Source organism: Dermatophagoides pteronyssinus, unplaced genomic scaffold (genome assembly GCF_027571235.1).
Source record: "Dermatophagoides pteronyssinus isolate colony J.1.1.1.1 unplaced genomic scaffold, Derpt_VIB-CSIC_2022.12 sq0002, whole genome shotgun sequence".
In the NCBI taxonomy this organism is placed as follows: Eukaryota; Metazoa; Arthropoda; class Arachnida; order Sarcoptiformes; family Pyroglyphidae; genus Dermatophagoides; species Dermatophagoides pteronyssinus.
Genome location: NW_027461526.1, coordinates 4035052 through 4050133, shown reverse-complemented (window position 1 = coordinate 4050133; position 15082 = coordinate 4035052). Strand labels below are relative to the sequence as shown.

General features: G+C 28.9%; 2 protein-coding genes across 4 annotated transcripts; both read left to right on the top strand.

Annotated features, from left to right (window-relative positions):
* Positions 1-244: 244 nt before the first annotated feature.
* Positions 245-8702, top strand: numb (NUMB endocytic adaptor protein). Of its 3 annotated transcripts, XM_075824723.1 has the most exons (9): positions 245-339; positions 445-1057; positions 2468-3608; positions 5487-5698; positions 5759-5836; positions 5897-6218; positions 6279-6662; positions 6719-7054; positions 7118-8702. In XM_075824723.1, the coding sequence occupies exons 3-9, from the start codon at positions 3080-3082 to the stop codon at positions 7900-7902; spliced, it is 2646 nt and encodes an 881-aa protein (XP_075680838.1). In that variant the 5' UTR covers positions 245-339; positions 445-1057; positions 2468-3079; the 3' UTR covers positions 7903-8702. The 3 variants fall into 3 exon arrangements, with proteins under 3 accessions (XP_075680838.1, XP_075680840.1, XP_075680839.1); XM_075824725.1 differs by lacking the exon at positions 2468-3608 and having other exon boundaries at positions 250-339; XM_075824724.1 differs by lacking the exons at positions 245-339; positions 445-1057; positions 2468-3608 and adding an exon at positions 4863-5174.
* Positions 8703-12817: 4115 nt separating this feature from the next.
* Positions 12818-13840, top strand: LOC142646282 (uncharacterized). The gene has a single exon (XM_075824744.1). The coding sequence runs from the start codon at positions 12993-12995 to the stop codon at positions 13209-13211; it is 219 nt and encodes a 72-aa protein (XP_075680859.1). The 5' UTR covers positions 12818-12992; the 3' UTR covers positions 13212-13840.
* Positions 13841-15082: the final 1242 nt, after the last annotated feature.

Sequence of the window (15082 nt, the reverse complement as noted above, 5' to 3'; positions counted from 1 at the left end):
TCAACTTTTCTTTTCTTTTCTTTCGTATTTTGTTGTTGTAAATGTAGATGTAAATGTCTGGTGTGTTTTTTTTCAATCCTTCATATCTTAGGGATTCGGATTTTTTTTCTTCGAAAAGTAAAATTATCATCATTATTGATTTTCGATTAAATCAATCAAAAGATATTGATGTCGTTTTTTTTTCGTTTCTTCTTAATTAGAAAAATGATAACATTATTTGATTAATTTTTCTTTATCATTGTGTTTTTTTTTCTTCATCAAGTTCAATTCATTATATCATTATTACTGATTTTCTTCAGTATGAAACAAATCCCAAATGAATGTCATCATTTTGATTAGGTAAGTTTTTGTCATTTTTTTCGGGTTCAATTTCTTTAACCGAAATTAATTATTTTTCTTTGTTTGTTTTTGTTATTGAACTTTTATTCAAATCAATCAATCAAGATATTAGAATGAAATTAATTCAAATTGATTGATGACAAATAAATAGAATTTTTCTTCGACGAAACTACCGACGGTTGTGCAACAAAAAAAAAATTTGAATTTGTGTCTCTCGCTCTATTATATCTTGGTTGTGAATCCAGAATATATTTCGTAACAAAAAAAAAACGAAATAATTTACATGAATCATCATTTTGGCTGTGATCTAGGATTTTTTTTCTCTCTGGAATTCTATATCGAAAATTTCCATTCTCAAATCAAATCAAACAACGTGAAAGAAATTCTGATTATAAAATTTTTCTGCTTTGAAATAGGAAAAAAATAACTTTATGTAAATGTCGTGCCTTTTTTCCCATAATCAGCATGAAGAAAAACTAAATGACAAAAATTTCCATTCGACAATCAATCGATGAACAAAAAAATTTTGCCCAAAAGCAAAGACTCCAAAAAAAATTCTCAACCAAAAACAATCTTATCCAAAGATAATATCATCATCATCACCAAAGAAATCTTTACTTTTTTAAATGTTTGTTTTTTGTTTTCAATCAACGATTATGAATATTTTATTTAAAATAATGACATCAAAAGTAAAATATTATGGAAGAAACATTTGATGGTAAGCTAATTGATTTGTTTAAGAATCTATTTTTATTTTTTTTAAAAAAACATCGATTCGATTCGATTCGATGTTTTGAATCATTTATCATCTGTCTCTTTTTTTGTTTCACTTTAACATCAATGTTTTTTATTTATATTCATCTTTTTCTATAGACTTTTTCTATTATTTCCGTATGAAATGATTCAATTTCCTTGTTTGTTTATCTGTTTGTTTCCTTCTTCATTTTCTATTTCTACTCGAATCAAAATCTATTTGAATATATCTTTTTTTTTCCAAGAAAAACAAAACAAAAATGATAGAAACATGTGTGATGATGATAAAAATGAAATGAATTAAAATTGATGAAACGAATGAATCAAAAAAAAAACATTAAATATAATTCATGATAACCGTTTTGGCTCTATCTTTTTCTGTTGTTCGTGTTGAACAGAAAGCCGCCATATGGCATTAAATTTTGAATACCTTTTTTTTCACTTTTTTTTGGTTGCATTTGTTCGATGTGATTTATGTGTCGGATAATTAAATATTTTTAATCAAATAAAGAGAGAAAGAGAAAAAAATCAAGGTTATTTGCAATGTGTGATTGGGTTTAGGAATGTGTGTTTGTTTACCTTTCTTCGATATATCCAAAATCTGATGACATTTAGTCTTTGTTGTTGTTGTTACTGTTTTTTCTCTCTCACTTTTAATCGTTTGTTAAATTATTTTTTTAGGTGTGATGTATGCCTGTTTTACATACAAAAAAACAAATGTTGAAAATGTCATTTTGTCAAATCAGAGAACCAAAAGAAAAAATCGTAAATTTTCTCGCATTCTTCATTTACTTTTCGAAATATTATGTGTTTGTTTTCCTAAAAACTGATTATCTTTAGTTTTGTCTACCTACTCACACACACACAAACATTGGGTTGACATTTCGATTTATGATGATAATAATTATGATGATGATAATGATAGTAGTGGTAATGGTAGCGGTCAAACATTTTCATTTTATGATTAAAATGATTACATAAGGTCATCATCATATTATGTAATGAGAATTTTTCTTTTATTTTCCATATGGGCGTTGAATCTTATAATTTGTTGTTGTTTTTTTTTGTTGTTGTAATTTTAAATGAACATTTACGTCGGTGTTTATATCTTCGTACATCAGCCATTTGTGGGTGCCGTCTTTGCATTTTCTTTAAAAAGATGATGATGATGATGAAATTATGTAAATTAGTTTTTTTTGTTTTGTTTTAAAATTTAAATCCCTGTTTAAAATCTTTTTTTTTTTCATTTATTTCAACTACTGTCTGTTCTACCTTAATCCCTTAACCTGATGATTTTTTGTTATTTATTATTTTGATTTTTAAATTAATTTTTTTGTTTTGTTTTATTTTGTTTTCGTTTTTTTTCTGTTCTTAGTTTTCTCGTATTTTTTTTCTCACTCTCTCTATTAATTTCCCATCAACAACTCAAGAACCAATTCGAAACATAACTTTCGATAATGGAATGATCAAGATGGATTGATTGTTACGTCATAATTTTTTTTCTAAACAATAATAATCGGAAATTTTCTCTACGATAAAGTTTCATGCTGATTTATTTCCTTAGAAACTTTTTATTTGCTAATATTCCACTTCCACAAACACCTCCGCATCATGATATTTTTGTTTTTTTTGGTCGTCAAGACAAATCAAACCAAAAAAAAAATAACAGTTGAAATAATCGCATAACAAATTGATGATGATGATGATCATAATCGTATTATCTACTTCCGTAATTTGATTCATCATTATTGTCATTGTTTTCCCGCAAAGAATTTCTCCAAAAAAAAGACAAATCAATATTTTCATATAAATGGTGATTTTAAATGTGTGCAATTATATCAATATCATTCCATTCGTTTCAATTAGAATATATCAATCAGCTTTGTGTCTGTTTGTAATTTCTTGATTCCATCTTTATTATTTTTATTATCATTATCAATTTTTTCAATTTGTGTTGTGATTTGGAAATAACTTCATCATCATCATCATGGGTCATAAAAATTCAACATTACATAGTCAATTTAGAAATCAATCGGATGGACCGAATTGTGATTTAGTTGGCATGTCGAATAGTGGTTATGGTGGTGGAGATACATTTATCAATGTTAAACATGGACCATTTAAAAGAAGATTATCAATGCGTAATATATCAATACGACGATCATTCCATATGGGTGGTAAACATAATAATCGAAAAAATAATAAAACTAATAAACATCAACAACATCAATTAAATGATAATAATTTAACATCGAATAATAATAATTCTAGAATTGGTATATCAGCTACAACTGATCGTTTACCATCATCATCATCTACTCTTATAAATAGCAATATGCATAATAATAAAAATAATATACAACAATCATCCAATGGTATTATTAGTGGTCCATCGACATCATCATCTAATCATCATCATAATCATCACAATAATAATATACATCCACAACATCAGACACCAGTATTACCAAGATCAAATAATACTGGTAAACGATCAAATCATCGTGAAAAATTTGGTAAGATTTTTGTTGTTGTTGTTGTTGGTTTTTTTTGGTATCTGGAAATCATTTCAAATTGATTTTTTTTTCATTATAAAGTACATTTTGTCGGATTATTTTATTTGCTACAAATCATTTTCATAATGTAATGGAATAATCTCTGCCACAAACACACACACACACACATACACAGACTCATTTGACAAAGAAAATTAGAAAAGATTTAGAAAAATGAGGCCAAAATTATGAAAGAGAATGGAAAAAAATAGGCCCTATTTATGATGATATCATCATCTTGTTCTAAATCATCCTACATAAGAAAATTTTATTGTATAATAAAAGTTCATCATCAGTTTTTTACAACAAAAATTTTTATTTAAAAAAAACTGTATAAATCATTGACACGTGTGATTTTTATCCATCATCATTCTAAATTATATATCGGTATTTGTAATGAAAACAAAACATGGATACATTTACAAACAACAAAGATTTTTTGGGTTTTCAAGTTAAACAGGTGTACTCTTGATTCAATTGCTTTATCATCATTGACAACGGATGTTTCAATATATACTCATAGTTTGTGTGTGTAGTGTTTGCTTATGACATTCTTTTTTTCTTTTGATTTTTTATTTTCTGGTATCATCCTCTATATCTCTTTCTCTTTAAAAAAAGACTGGCATCATTCTCAACAGAGAAAAAACAAATTATTATTATGATTATTATATGTTCAAAGGAAAAGCATTAACAAAAATAGAGAAAATCTTGACGACAACGACGATGGGAGTGTAATTTGGTTAATGGGGAGAAGAAGAAGAAGAAGAAAAAAAGTCAAATAATGTCATTTTATCGTTTAGTTGTTGGTCGGTTTTTCCTAAATAAAAAAAATTTCCGTTGTCATCATCATTGGATAATAGTGATTCTATTTAGTGCACTATACTGTTGTTGTTTGTTTGTTTGTTGACAGAATTTGAATTAATTTCGTTTCAACTTTTTCTGCTTTTTTTAATAACATCATCATCATATGGTTGTAGTAGCAAAAAAAAATATCAGCTTTTTTCATCATTACGTTTTGCGGTTTAAATTTAGAATTAGATTTCGTAGTTTTCTTCTTCGAAAACGATAATGATTTTGATGACATTGTGTGTTTGTTGTTGTCATGATTATCATTGATTAACTAAGGGCTATTTTGTTTGTTAATCCATTTGATTCGTTTTTGATTTTTATTTGTTTGATATTTCAATTCTTTATGATTATCGCCAAATTTTTTTTTGTTGTCCAAATGATGACCATTTAATGATTATCAATGAAAATGATGACTAATCATCATTTCGGAACAATTGCCATCGGGCTTTAAACCCGTTTTTGTTTTCGTATTTCACTTTTTCTTCAATCCATGATCATTATCATCATCTATTTCTTTCGATTTCTTTTTTTCCACTGGAAAATATTATATATCTAACAATCGAATTGAACAAACGATAGAAAAGACTTTTCTCAATTTAATTTTTTGTCAAAGTCCTTGAAGAAAATAAAAAAAAATAGACAAACGACAATCATCAACAATGCCACCATCATTCAAAGGTAGGATTGTCGATGTTTGTGTGTGTGTGTGTGTGTGTTTGATTATCGAGTCTGAGTTTTCAACGTATTTTCTATGTATATAATGCGAAATGATTATCTGAATAGTGTATATGTTGTATGATGATTGAATCCATTCATCTGTATCTTGTGTTTTTTGTGTGTTTGTTTGTTTTGATTGAAGGTTTTCATTATTTATTTTGTTGATCATTGTTTTTTTTTGTTTTGTTTCAACCGATCTACGTTTACTTTGTTGGAATTGAAAACAAAAATTGTTAATTTCGTATTTGCTTCTGTTTTTTCGATAATGATTAGTAATGGATCGTATTCGGAAATCATTCCGTAATTCATTTCGTAAGAAAAAACCCGATATTATAACCGAATCACAGAAACCACATCAATGGCAATCGGATGAACAATCAGTAAGATCTGGTACCTGTGTATTTCATGTTAAATATCTTGGCTGTGTTGAAGTATATGAATCACGTGGTATGCAAATATGTGAAGATGCACTTCGTAGGTTAAGGGTAAGATTATTAATATTGAAATTTTAAAAACAATATTTTAATCAATCGTAATTCGGATAGAATTCAAGAAGACGTGGCGTCAAAGGACAATTATATGTTACTGGTGATGGTATACGTGTTGTCGATGATGATACCAAGGTATATTTTTCATTTTTATCAAGAATTTTTTTTCTCATTTTTATTCAATCATTATCATAGGGTTTGATTGTTGATCAAACTATCGAAAAGGTATCATTCTGTGCACCGGATCGAAGTCATGAACGTGGATTCTCATACATTTGTCGTGATGGTACCACTCGACGATGGATGTGTCATGGATTTCATGCAACCAAAGATTCTGGTGAACGTCTTAGTCATGCCGTTGGTTGTGCGTTCAATATATGTTTAGAACGTAAACAAAAACGGGATAAAGAATCTGTATCAGCAATTTTAGATGCAAATAATTTCACACGTACTGGATCGTTTCGACAATCATCAATTACTGAACGTTTACAAGATCCACAAGTTGCAAAGCCATCTGGTTTGTTTTTTAATTTGTTTTCAATTTAATATATTTAAATGGCTTAATTTTTTTTAATAGAACCTGTTCCGGTGAAGCAACCAGTACATAATCCATATGCAGTGGCAAGGCCACATGCAACGGCAAGCCTACTTCAACGACAAGGTTCATTACGAGGTGGACCATTAAATCAGGCATCACCGTTTAAACGGCAGCTATCATTACGATTTAATTCATTAACTGATTCATCAATTGATGATCCATTAAAATCATCATCATTGACATCATCTCCTATTAATTCTCATACCAAAACTAATGGCAGTTCTACTAATCAATCGATTTCAAATGAAAACAACATTCCGATTCGTAATCGTGCTCATTCATTAGATTTAGCAGCATTTGAAGAGCCTATACCTGAAACAAAACGGCCAGATTTGTTGCAAAAACTTTCGTTAACACCATCTGGTATGTTATTTATAATTAATGAAAAATCATTCAATTCATAGTTTTACTTCTTATAGTTGCTCCAATTCAAGAAGTATCACCATCCATAATTGATAAATTAATTACGTCTGACACAAAAGCTGAAGAATCAAATTCTGCAATCATAACAGCCATGTGTCAACAATTATCACAGGGTTTAAGTATGTTAAGCGCCAAGAACGAAGACGATGTAAATAATCAAACAACGTGGCCGTTGACTGCACAAACAGATGATCTGAGTGGTGATGGAAAAAAACATTTTTCACCATCGTCAAATCGTCAATCATCCACAGCACAAAATAATAAATTGAATGGTACTGGTCTTAATCACCAGGTCAAAGATGCCAATTCTTTATTTTCATTTTCAAATATTGGTTTGTTTTATCTGATAATTATTTCTTGATCATTTTAATCTGATTTCATTTAATTATTGATAGATCAATGGATATCGAGCAAAACATCAGCATCGTCGACGACTGCTCAACAAAATATAGATCAAAAATCAGATACTTTAAGCCAACAATTAAATACTGGTAGCTTGGATTCAGGAATAGCTGCTTGTTCTGGATCATCATTGAATGGTTTAATAAAAACAACAATGACAACGACTACAACAATGCCTTTGATTCCACCTGCAGTTGTAGATCAAATGCCACAAGTTTGTGCTCCGCCACCACCCCCACAATTAACACAACCATCATCATCAACATCGCCTTTATTTTCAACATTATCGGCCTTTTGTTCATCATCATTATCATCAACAGAATCGCCCGCAACAATGCTTCGACATCAAAATCCAATGACTGCGTCAACGACAGTGCCAATATCAACAAATTTTAGCATATCATCAGAAACAACGACGAAAAATGATAATGGCACAAGCCATACAAAGAATCCATTTCTAGAAACAACAATGATTCGGGATGATTGGAATATGACATCGAAATCAATATTACCAACGACGACAACTACAACTACAACAACAACAACGGCAGCTGAATCAACAACCAAATTTAAAAGTACGAATCCATTTCTTGATCTAAGTCAAACACAATTTGGAAATGATGTCAACATCAATAACAATACAAAGTCTTTCGATTCAATAATGGAAACTGTTCAAACAACTGATATAACATCATCATCAACTTCTCAAGCAACAATTTCAACGACGGCGGCTACCACTAATAGGCAGATGATTAAAGCTTTCGAAGTTTCGATGTAATTTTTTTTTTCAAATCAATTCATTATCAAGATTATTCTCAATGTTTTCAAAACTTTCATTTTTTTCATCATAAATTCGTATTCATTTGATGATTTATTCATTTTTTCTATCTCATCATCATCATCATCATTAAACTTGAAACTAGTGGTTGTGGATTTTTTTCTCTTTCTTTACTCAGAATATTTTCAACAAAATTGAACATTTTTTTCCGTACTCTTTCATTTCAAAAAAAATCATTCAAAGAAATCCAAATATGTCAAATTGAACACTCACAACAAAACAAAACAAACAGACAGGTGATAAATTTTTTTTGTTGAAAAGATGCAGATGTAATTCAAAGATCAGATTTTTCTTTTTCATTTTATTTCTCTTAACTTTCTCTTTTGCTATATTTTTGATGACAATTTTTTTTTTCTTTCGAAATTATTGATTGTGAACTGTATAAAAAGCCAACAAACAAACAAACAAACAACGACAACAAAATCCATTCCACAGTATTTTAGTGCATACCTGTTGTTTTTTTTCTCTTTCTTTAATTATTTGTCCGTCCTTATTATTCTGATTTATATTTATTATTATATAAAAATATGGTTGTTCTTTTACCTGTTGTCATTGGTAGTAAAATTTCATTTTCATGAATTCAAAAAAATATAACGACAGGGTTATTAAATTGTAGATTTTTTTTCCAAAACAAAACACAAAATTATAACAAGATTTCCTAAATGAAAACATAACTATGTAGATTGAAAATGTTTATTTTATGAAAAAAAATTGAATAGATAAAGAAAAATTATTATTTTTGTTGTTTTTGTTTTGTTTAATGATGGGAAATTTTCCATAAAAGCAATGACTCAATTCGAACGTTTTTTTCATCATCATGATGAACAAGTTCCGTTCGTTATTTATTCGCGAAATACTTTTTTCATCAAAAAAAAGTATGTGTGAATGGGAAAAAAAGGTGATAATATTTGCCTTATTTGGTTGAATTTAATGAATTGTTTTGTTGTTTTTGTTCCGTATTTGTTTCCATTTTGTAGTTGATTAAGTCAACGTTTTTTGTTGTTGTTGTTGACCGGTTAATCTCAAACGAACTTCAGCTAATGGGAAAAAATACGAAAAATTCCCAAATTTCATTTGGTATTCGATAATGATTCATCATTGATTAATTATCATTTTTGTTTCTACAATTATTCAATTAAAATTATTGCAAAAAAAAATTTTCATTCAAATGATGCAATCATTCGACGGGGGAAAAAATGAATGGTTTTTTTTTATGATAACAGTATAAGTGTGTGTGTCAATCAAACTCAAAAACAGCAATATTGCTACCATCTTTCTCTCTATTTTAACGCCCTACCTATTTCAATCAAATGTTTCATTTTCCCCACCGGTAATCACATATATAGTTGCATCGTTGATAATGATGATGAGCTAAAATATGAAACACCTGTTAATCTACACATACATTCCTTATATAATCGTGGAAAAAAAAGATGTATAGGTAAAATTTATTATTGATGTAGATCATTATATCTTTGTTCTCAATCAATGTCTTTTTTATCCATTGATGATTATTATCTTTGAATAAAGTCATATCCATGGTGAACAATGTGGTTGTTGTTACACGTATATTAGATTAAAAAAAAACACCGGCCGGTAATAAGAAATTTCTCTATATTTACATTGACATTTATATTGTCTGAATGAAACAAATGTGGAAAGGAAATTTTTTTTCTCTTTTTTGGCGCGACATTTTCATATTTGTAATGGAAATTTTCCAAAACTCTTAACTAAAAAAAAACAAGATCAAATTGTTACTTATTTATCGATATTATTCTCATATTTCATTGGAATCCAAGAGAAAATTCATTATTTATTAAACGATAATGGATGGATGGGTTACATTTGATGGATGAAATTGTCGTTTTTGTTATTTTTATCACAAAAAAAAAAAAATAATAATCGATAACAAACGGATAGAATTGTTGCAATTATTTTGTCAATTGTGTTAATTATCGATTGCAATCATTCGATTAACATAATTATAACCGAAATTAACCGGCTGAATTGAAAATGATAAATGAACAAATTTACAAATCCGGAAATTTCCCAGGGTTTGTTGCTGATCCAAATTATAAAACTATTTGGACTTAATATAGATCAAAAGAGTTGCTATAGAAAAACACTCAATATGTTCTCGAACAATCCAAAACGGAAATATTAATCATCTTTTTTAGTTTGTTTGTTTATAATTTTTAGAAAAAAAATGTTGTTATGTAATTTGGAAAAATTCATCAAAATCAAATCATGATTTGATAATGAAAAAATAAATAAACAGACACATTCCATCGACATGAATCAATCGATCAAACTGTTTTTATTTTTTTCATCGATCATTTCCGATTGACCCTTGGGCGTACAAGTATCTTGGGATACGTCAGGGGAAAAAGAATCGAATGGATGGGCCACGTTTGGAGAAACAACGGGCTGCTGAACCAGGCGTTCAACTATAAACCTGCCGGTTCCAGGGGCAGAGGCAGACCCAAGGAGAGGTGGCGGAACAGCGTGGAAAAGGACCTGGAACAACTTGGCCGACCACTTTCATCGAATATCCCGGATGACAGAGAACGGTGGAAAATTATTGTTGTAGAAGCAATGGCCCTAAATGGGCCGTTAAGCTTTTTGATTGATTGATTGATTGATTTCCGATTGACCCATGTGAGAAAAAAGAAATGAACAAAAATCTCTTCTTTTTTCGAATTGAGTGATCAATCTTTGATAATTTTTTTTTTGGCACTCTTTTTTCAAACTTAAAATTGAGTCGAAATAGTTAATTATAAAAGAGGAGTGGAAGAATTAAAAAAAAAATCGCATATCATTCAATCAATTACCGAAATGATTATCAAGCTTACCAACAACAAACAGCAAAAAGCCGACAAAATAAATCTTTCGTTTTTTTTTCCTCAAAATTATCATTCATACAGTTCATTCGGCTAAAAGAAGAAGAAAAAATATTCACTTTTCTCAACAACAACAACAACAACAAAAATTTCATGTTGTAGGAGGTAGTGAGAAAAGAGAGAACATCAATCAATCAATTTAAAAAAAATAGCCCGATTTAGCCAATTGATGATGATCGTTATTTTTATTTTTCTTTAATTCACCAACATCATCGTAGACAGGGAGAGATAGAGAAAAGAAAAAAAAACAAACTGTCTGTTGGCTGTCTTTGATTTATTTTTTATTTTTTTCTTATCGGTCAACAAGCCGGCCGGCCGGCTAGTCGATCAATCGATCGATCGATCGATCGATATTGACCGAAAACAAAAATTGTTGAATAAAAATATCTTGAATTTGGTGTGGTTTGGTCTGTCAAATATTACATCAATGAATTGGATTTTTTCAGTTATTTTGTTCGAGATTAACCGATTTCAATGAATAAAATTATTATTTTTTTTTTCAATCAATTTGCCAATCCTTTCAAGTGAAAAAATTTTAACTGAAATTTTATCCGTTGTTGATTGTTGTTAAAAATATTCATTTCTCATGATAATTTCTTAGAAAAAAGAAAAAAAAATTCTCAATCAATGAGAATTATGGCAACAATCTTGAATATTTTTTTTTTCAATGGAATTTTTTCACATTCTTTTCACAACCAGTAAAAAAACAGACTGTTTGATTGATTTATTATTAATAATAAAAGATAATCTTTGAATCCATATTGATAATAGTATTTGTAAATAAAATTTTGTTTTGTTTGATAATCCGTTGTTGTTGTTTGATGATTGTTGGCTTTATCAACTTAACCAACCATACTAATGCCAAGATATTCTCATTGATATTCCCACCATATCCATTCACAATCAACTAACCCGGGTCATTCGACCTTTCGTTGTCCGTTAGAACAGCGAAAATCAAGAAAAAAAATTTCCGATCAAAAAAAACTAGAATAGGACAAACAGCAACGACAACGACGACGATGACAACGATAAACAAATAAAAATTTAAACAGAATTAAAGGATTGCTATTATTTCCTAATCTTTCTATTATTATCATCATCATCCTTATTCGAAACCAAAAAAATCTATTTTTTCAACCAAAAAACAAACTAATTTATCACTGGTTTTTTCTCTCTTTTTCTGTTGTTGTTAATGATGATTACATATTTATTACCGAGAATAAAGAAATAATAAGAAAAAAAATCATTCGATAAACAAATCCTGGTTGTCGCCGACAATCATCGGTGTTGTCGCCAATTGTTGATGATGGAAAAAAACGCCTTTTTCGAAATGGAAAATTCGAGATCACCACCATCATTCACTTTTTCAATGCAAAACAATGAACAAATAAAATAATCAATTGTTTGTTATAAATCATTTTGTATTTGATCAATCAATCAATCCATTCCATTCATCACAATGGAATATTTTCTATTTAAAAAAAGAAAGAAAGAATCAATTACATTGTTGCTGCAAATTGTTGATAACCAAGCAACAATCGAGAAAAAAAAATCTTGCAACCTGTTGCATTCATTAAATTGCATTTATCATTTCCATTTCTATCCATGGCATCTAGGCAACCAATCTAAATACATAACGTAACAATATTATGCACAACGGAAGAGAATTTCAATTGATGACTAATCATCATACATCATTGGTTGGCTATATTTTATCTAGAGATCATCATCATTATCATCATAGTTATCATAGTTATCGTCGGCGGACCGGATCGACATTATTTTGATATGATAGTAGTCATGGTTAATGGTATGTGCCATGTACATGTAATATCTGTCGGAATTTAGATTGAATTGAATCGAGGATAGAAAAAAGAGTGAGAGAAAGAGAAATAAAAAGAAAACAGACAATAAGTTGGGCGTTCATTCAACGACCGACCAAGAAAAAATAGTATAAAAAGGATTCGACCATCATCATTTGTTTCAATCATTCAACTATTATTCGTTCAAAAAGTTTACTTTACTTCAATTCGACTTTTTCGTTTGTTAATTTTTATTCGCTTGTTTTTTTTCATTTGTTTCAGTTGTTTTTTTTTAAAATCAAACACATTTTTTATCATAAACATCATCATGTCTTCAACCAATGAACAAGTTCCAGCCGTCAATCCAGCTGCAGCTGTCGCTGATGAAACTAAACCATTACCATCGAATGTACCAGGTGGTGTAGCTGTTTGTCCATCAAAACCTGCTGAATGCCAAAAAGAAGATTGTTGTGATGGTAAATCATCATCATGTCCATCCAAACAACCGGAAGCTGCACCAGCAGAAAATGAAGCACCAAAAGCTTGAAATTTGTTTTACAAATTTTTCTCTTTTTTGCTTCATTCGAAATCTTGATTGATCTTTGATTTTTTTTTTCATTTACAAAAAATTATTTAAATTCTTTTATTTTCCGAAATTTTTTTTTTAAATTTTATTTTATAATTCTCTTCTCTTTTAAATCGCTAAACCAGGAATTTAATTTCTGATCCTTTTTTTTTCAAGTCAAAAAAATTTTAATGATCAAATCATTGTGTGGTGATCATGTTTGACAATGATTGTAATTCGAAGAATTTCGAATCAAATTCCATCACGATTCGACCATCACCGATACAATCGATATTTGTAAGTGAAAGAAGAAGAAGAAAAAGAAAAAACAATTTAATTGAAATTGAATTTGATTTCAGTTTGAATGTAATTTTCTTTTCTTTTTTTCTCTTTGACAAAAAACAATTTGTAAAACATGAAATGAATGTTTTTGTTCCATCTAAATAAAGATCTGTATCCCACACACACACAAACAGTTTTTTTTCTAAAAAAATGAAAAAATCGATAAATCTAACACCCAAATCATTTATCATATTTAAAAAAAAAATAAAATAAAATAAACAAGCGAAAATAAAATCAAAAGAGAAATAAATTGAATATTTTTATATTGATTTGTAAATTTGCAACGGTAAACAAGAAAATTCATCATAAAGCCGGCCGGCTGACCAGACTAGGCGTTGTATCTTCATTCTCATTCATTCAGATTGGATATTTACCAAATTTGATTCGAATCATCATTTTTTTTGACATGACTAAAGTTGGAAACAAAACAAAGCAAAAAAAAATCTCAAAAAAGATTCAGGTCATTCTCTTTCAGCAAAAAAGAAAGAAACAAAATTCAGGCCAAATTATTTTTCCAATTCAAAAATTCATTCATCACACACACACACGGGTTGAATGCAAGCGAATTTTTTTTAAACAAAAATATCCAAAAGTCATGATATTTTTTTCTCTTATTATTCTGTGTGTGTGTGTGTTTCAAATATAATCATCTTCTTCTCCAAACAACAACATTATGGTCTTAACCAATTTAATGGCACGATTACAATTTTATTATTATTATTATTATTTTCTGGATGATATCATTTGTGGTTGTTGTTGTTGTCCATTTGATGATGATGATATGTCCCATTCATTTTTTTTCTTTTTCTTCTTCTTTTTATAACATTATAATCAGGAATGATCGCACAATGATATAATAATAATGAATTCAAAAAAAAAAAATTTTAAATGAATTTCTTTCAAGAAAACGAGACTTGCATTGTTGTTGATGGGAAGAAATCTTTTGTTGTCGCCCGTATATGGGGGTGGTGTGTGATGATGGTTATATCACAAACACAGGGAGAGAGAGAGAGAACGAGAGCAAGACATTATTATAAAGATGCATCCATCCATTCAACAGAAAAAAAATAATATTATTATTATCTGTTTTCAGGTTTACCTTTAGTCTGTTTGGAATTTATTTTGGCCATTGTAATATTGTATTGTGTTTTATGGTGTAAATGAGGTTAATGTTCTCTTTTGCTATGATTTTTTTCTTTTTTTTTTTTTGGTACGGGAGACGACTATCGCTGTTGGCGCTTCTATCTTGTTGTTGTTATTTTCAAATACGGTAAACAATGTTTGATGATGATGATAATAACAAACAAATTCAATTCAATTCAATTCAATACAAATCAAATCATTCAAGTTTGTTTTTGGTTTGTTGAATGTTTCTATGTTTTTTCTATCTTGTGCAAACATAAATAGATTCTCTAAACAGAATGATAAAATTATTATTATTTTCTTTGAATAGCGAACCTAAATTAACCCTTTGATCATCCAGTTAACAAATCATTTTTTTTATGTTTTCA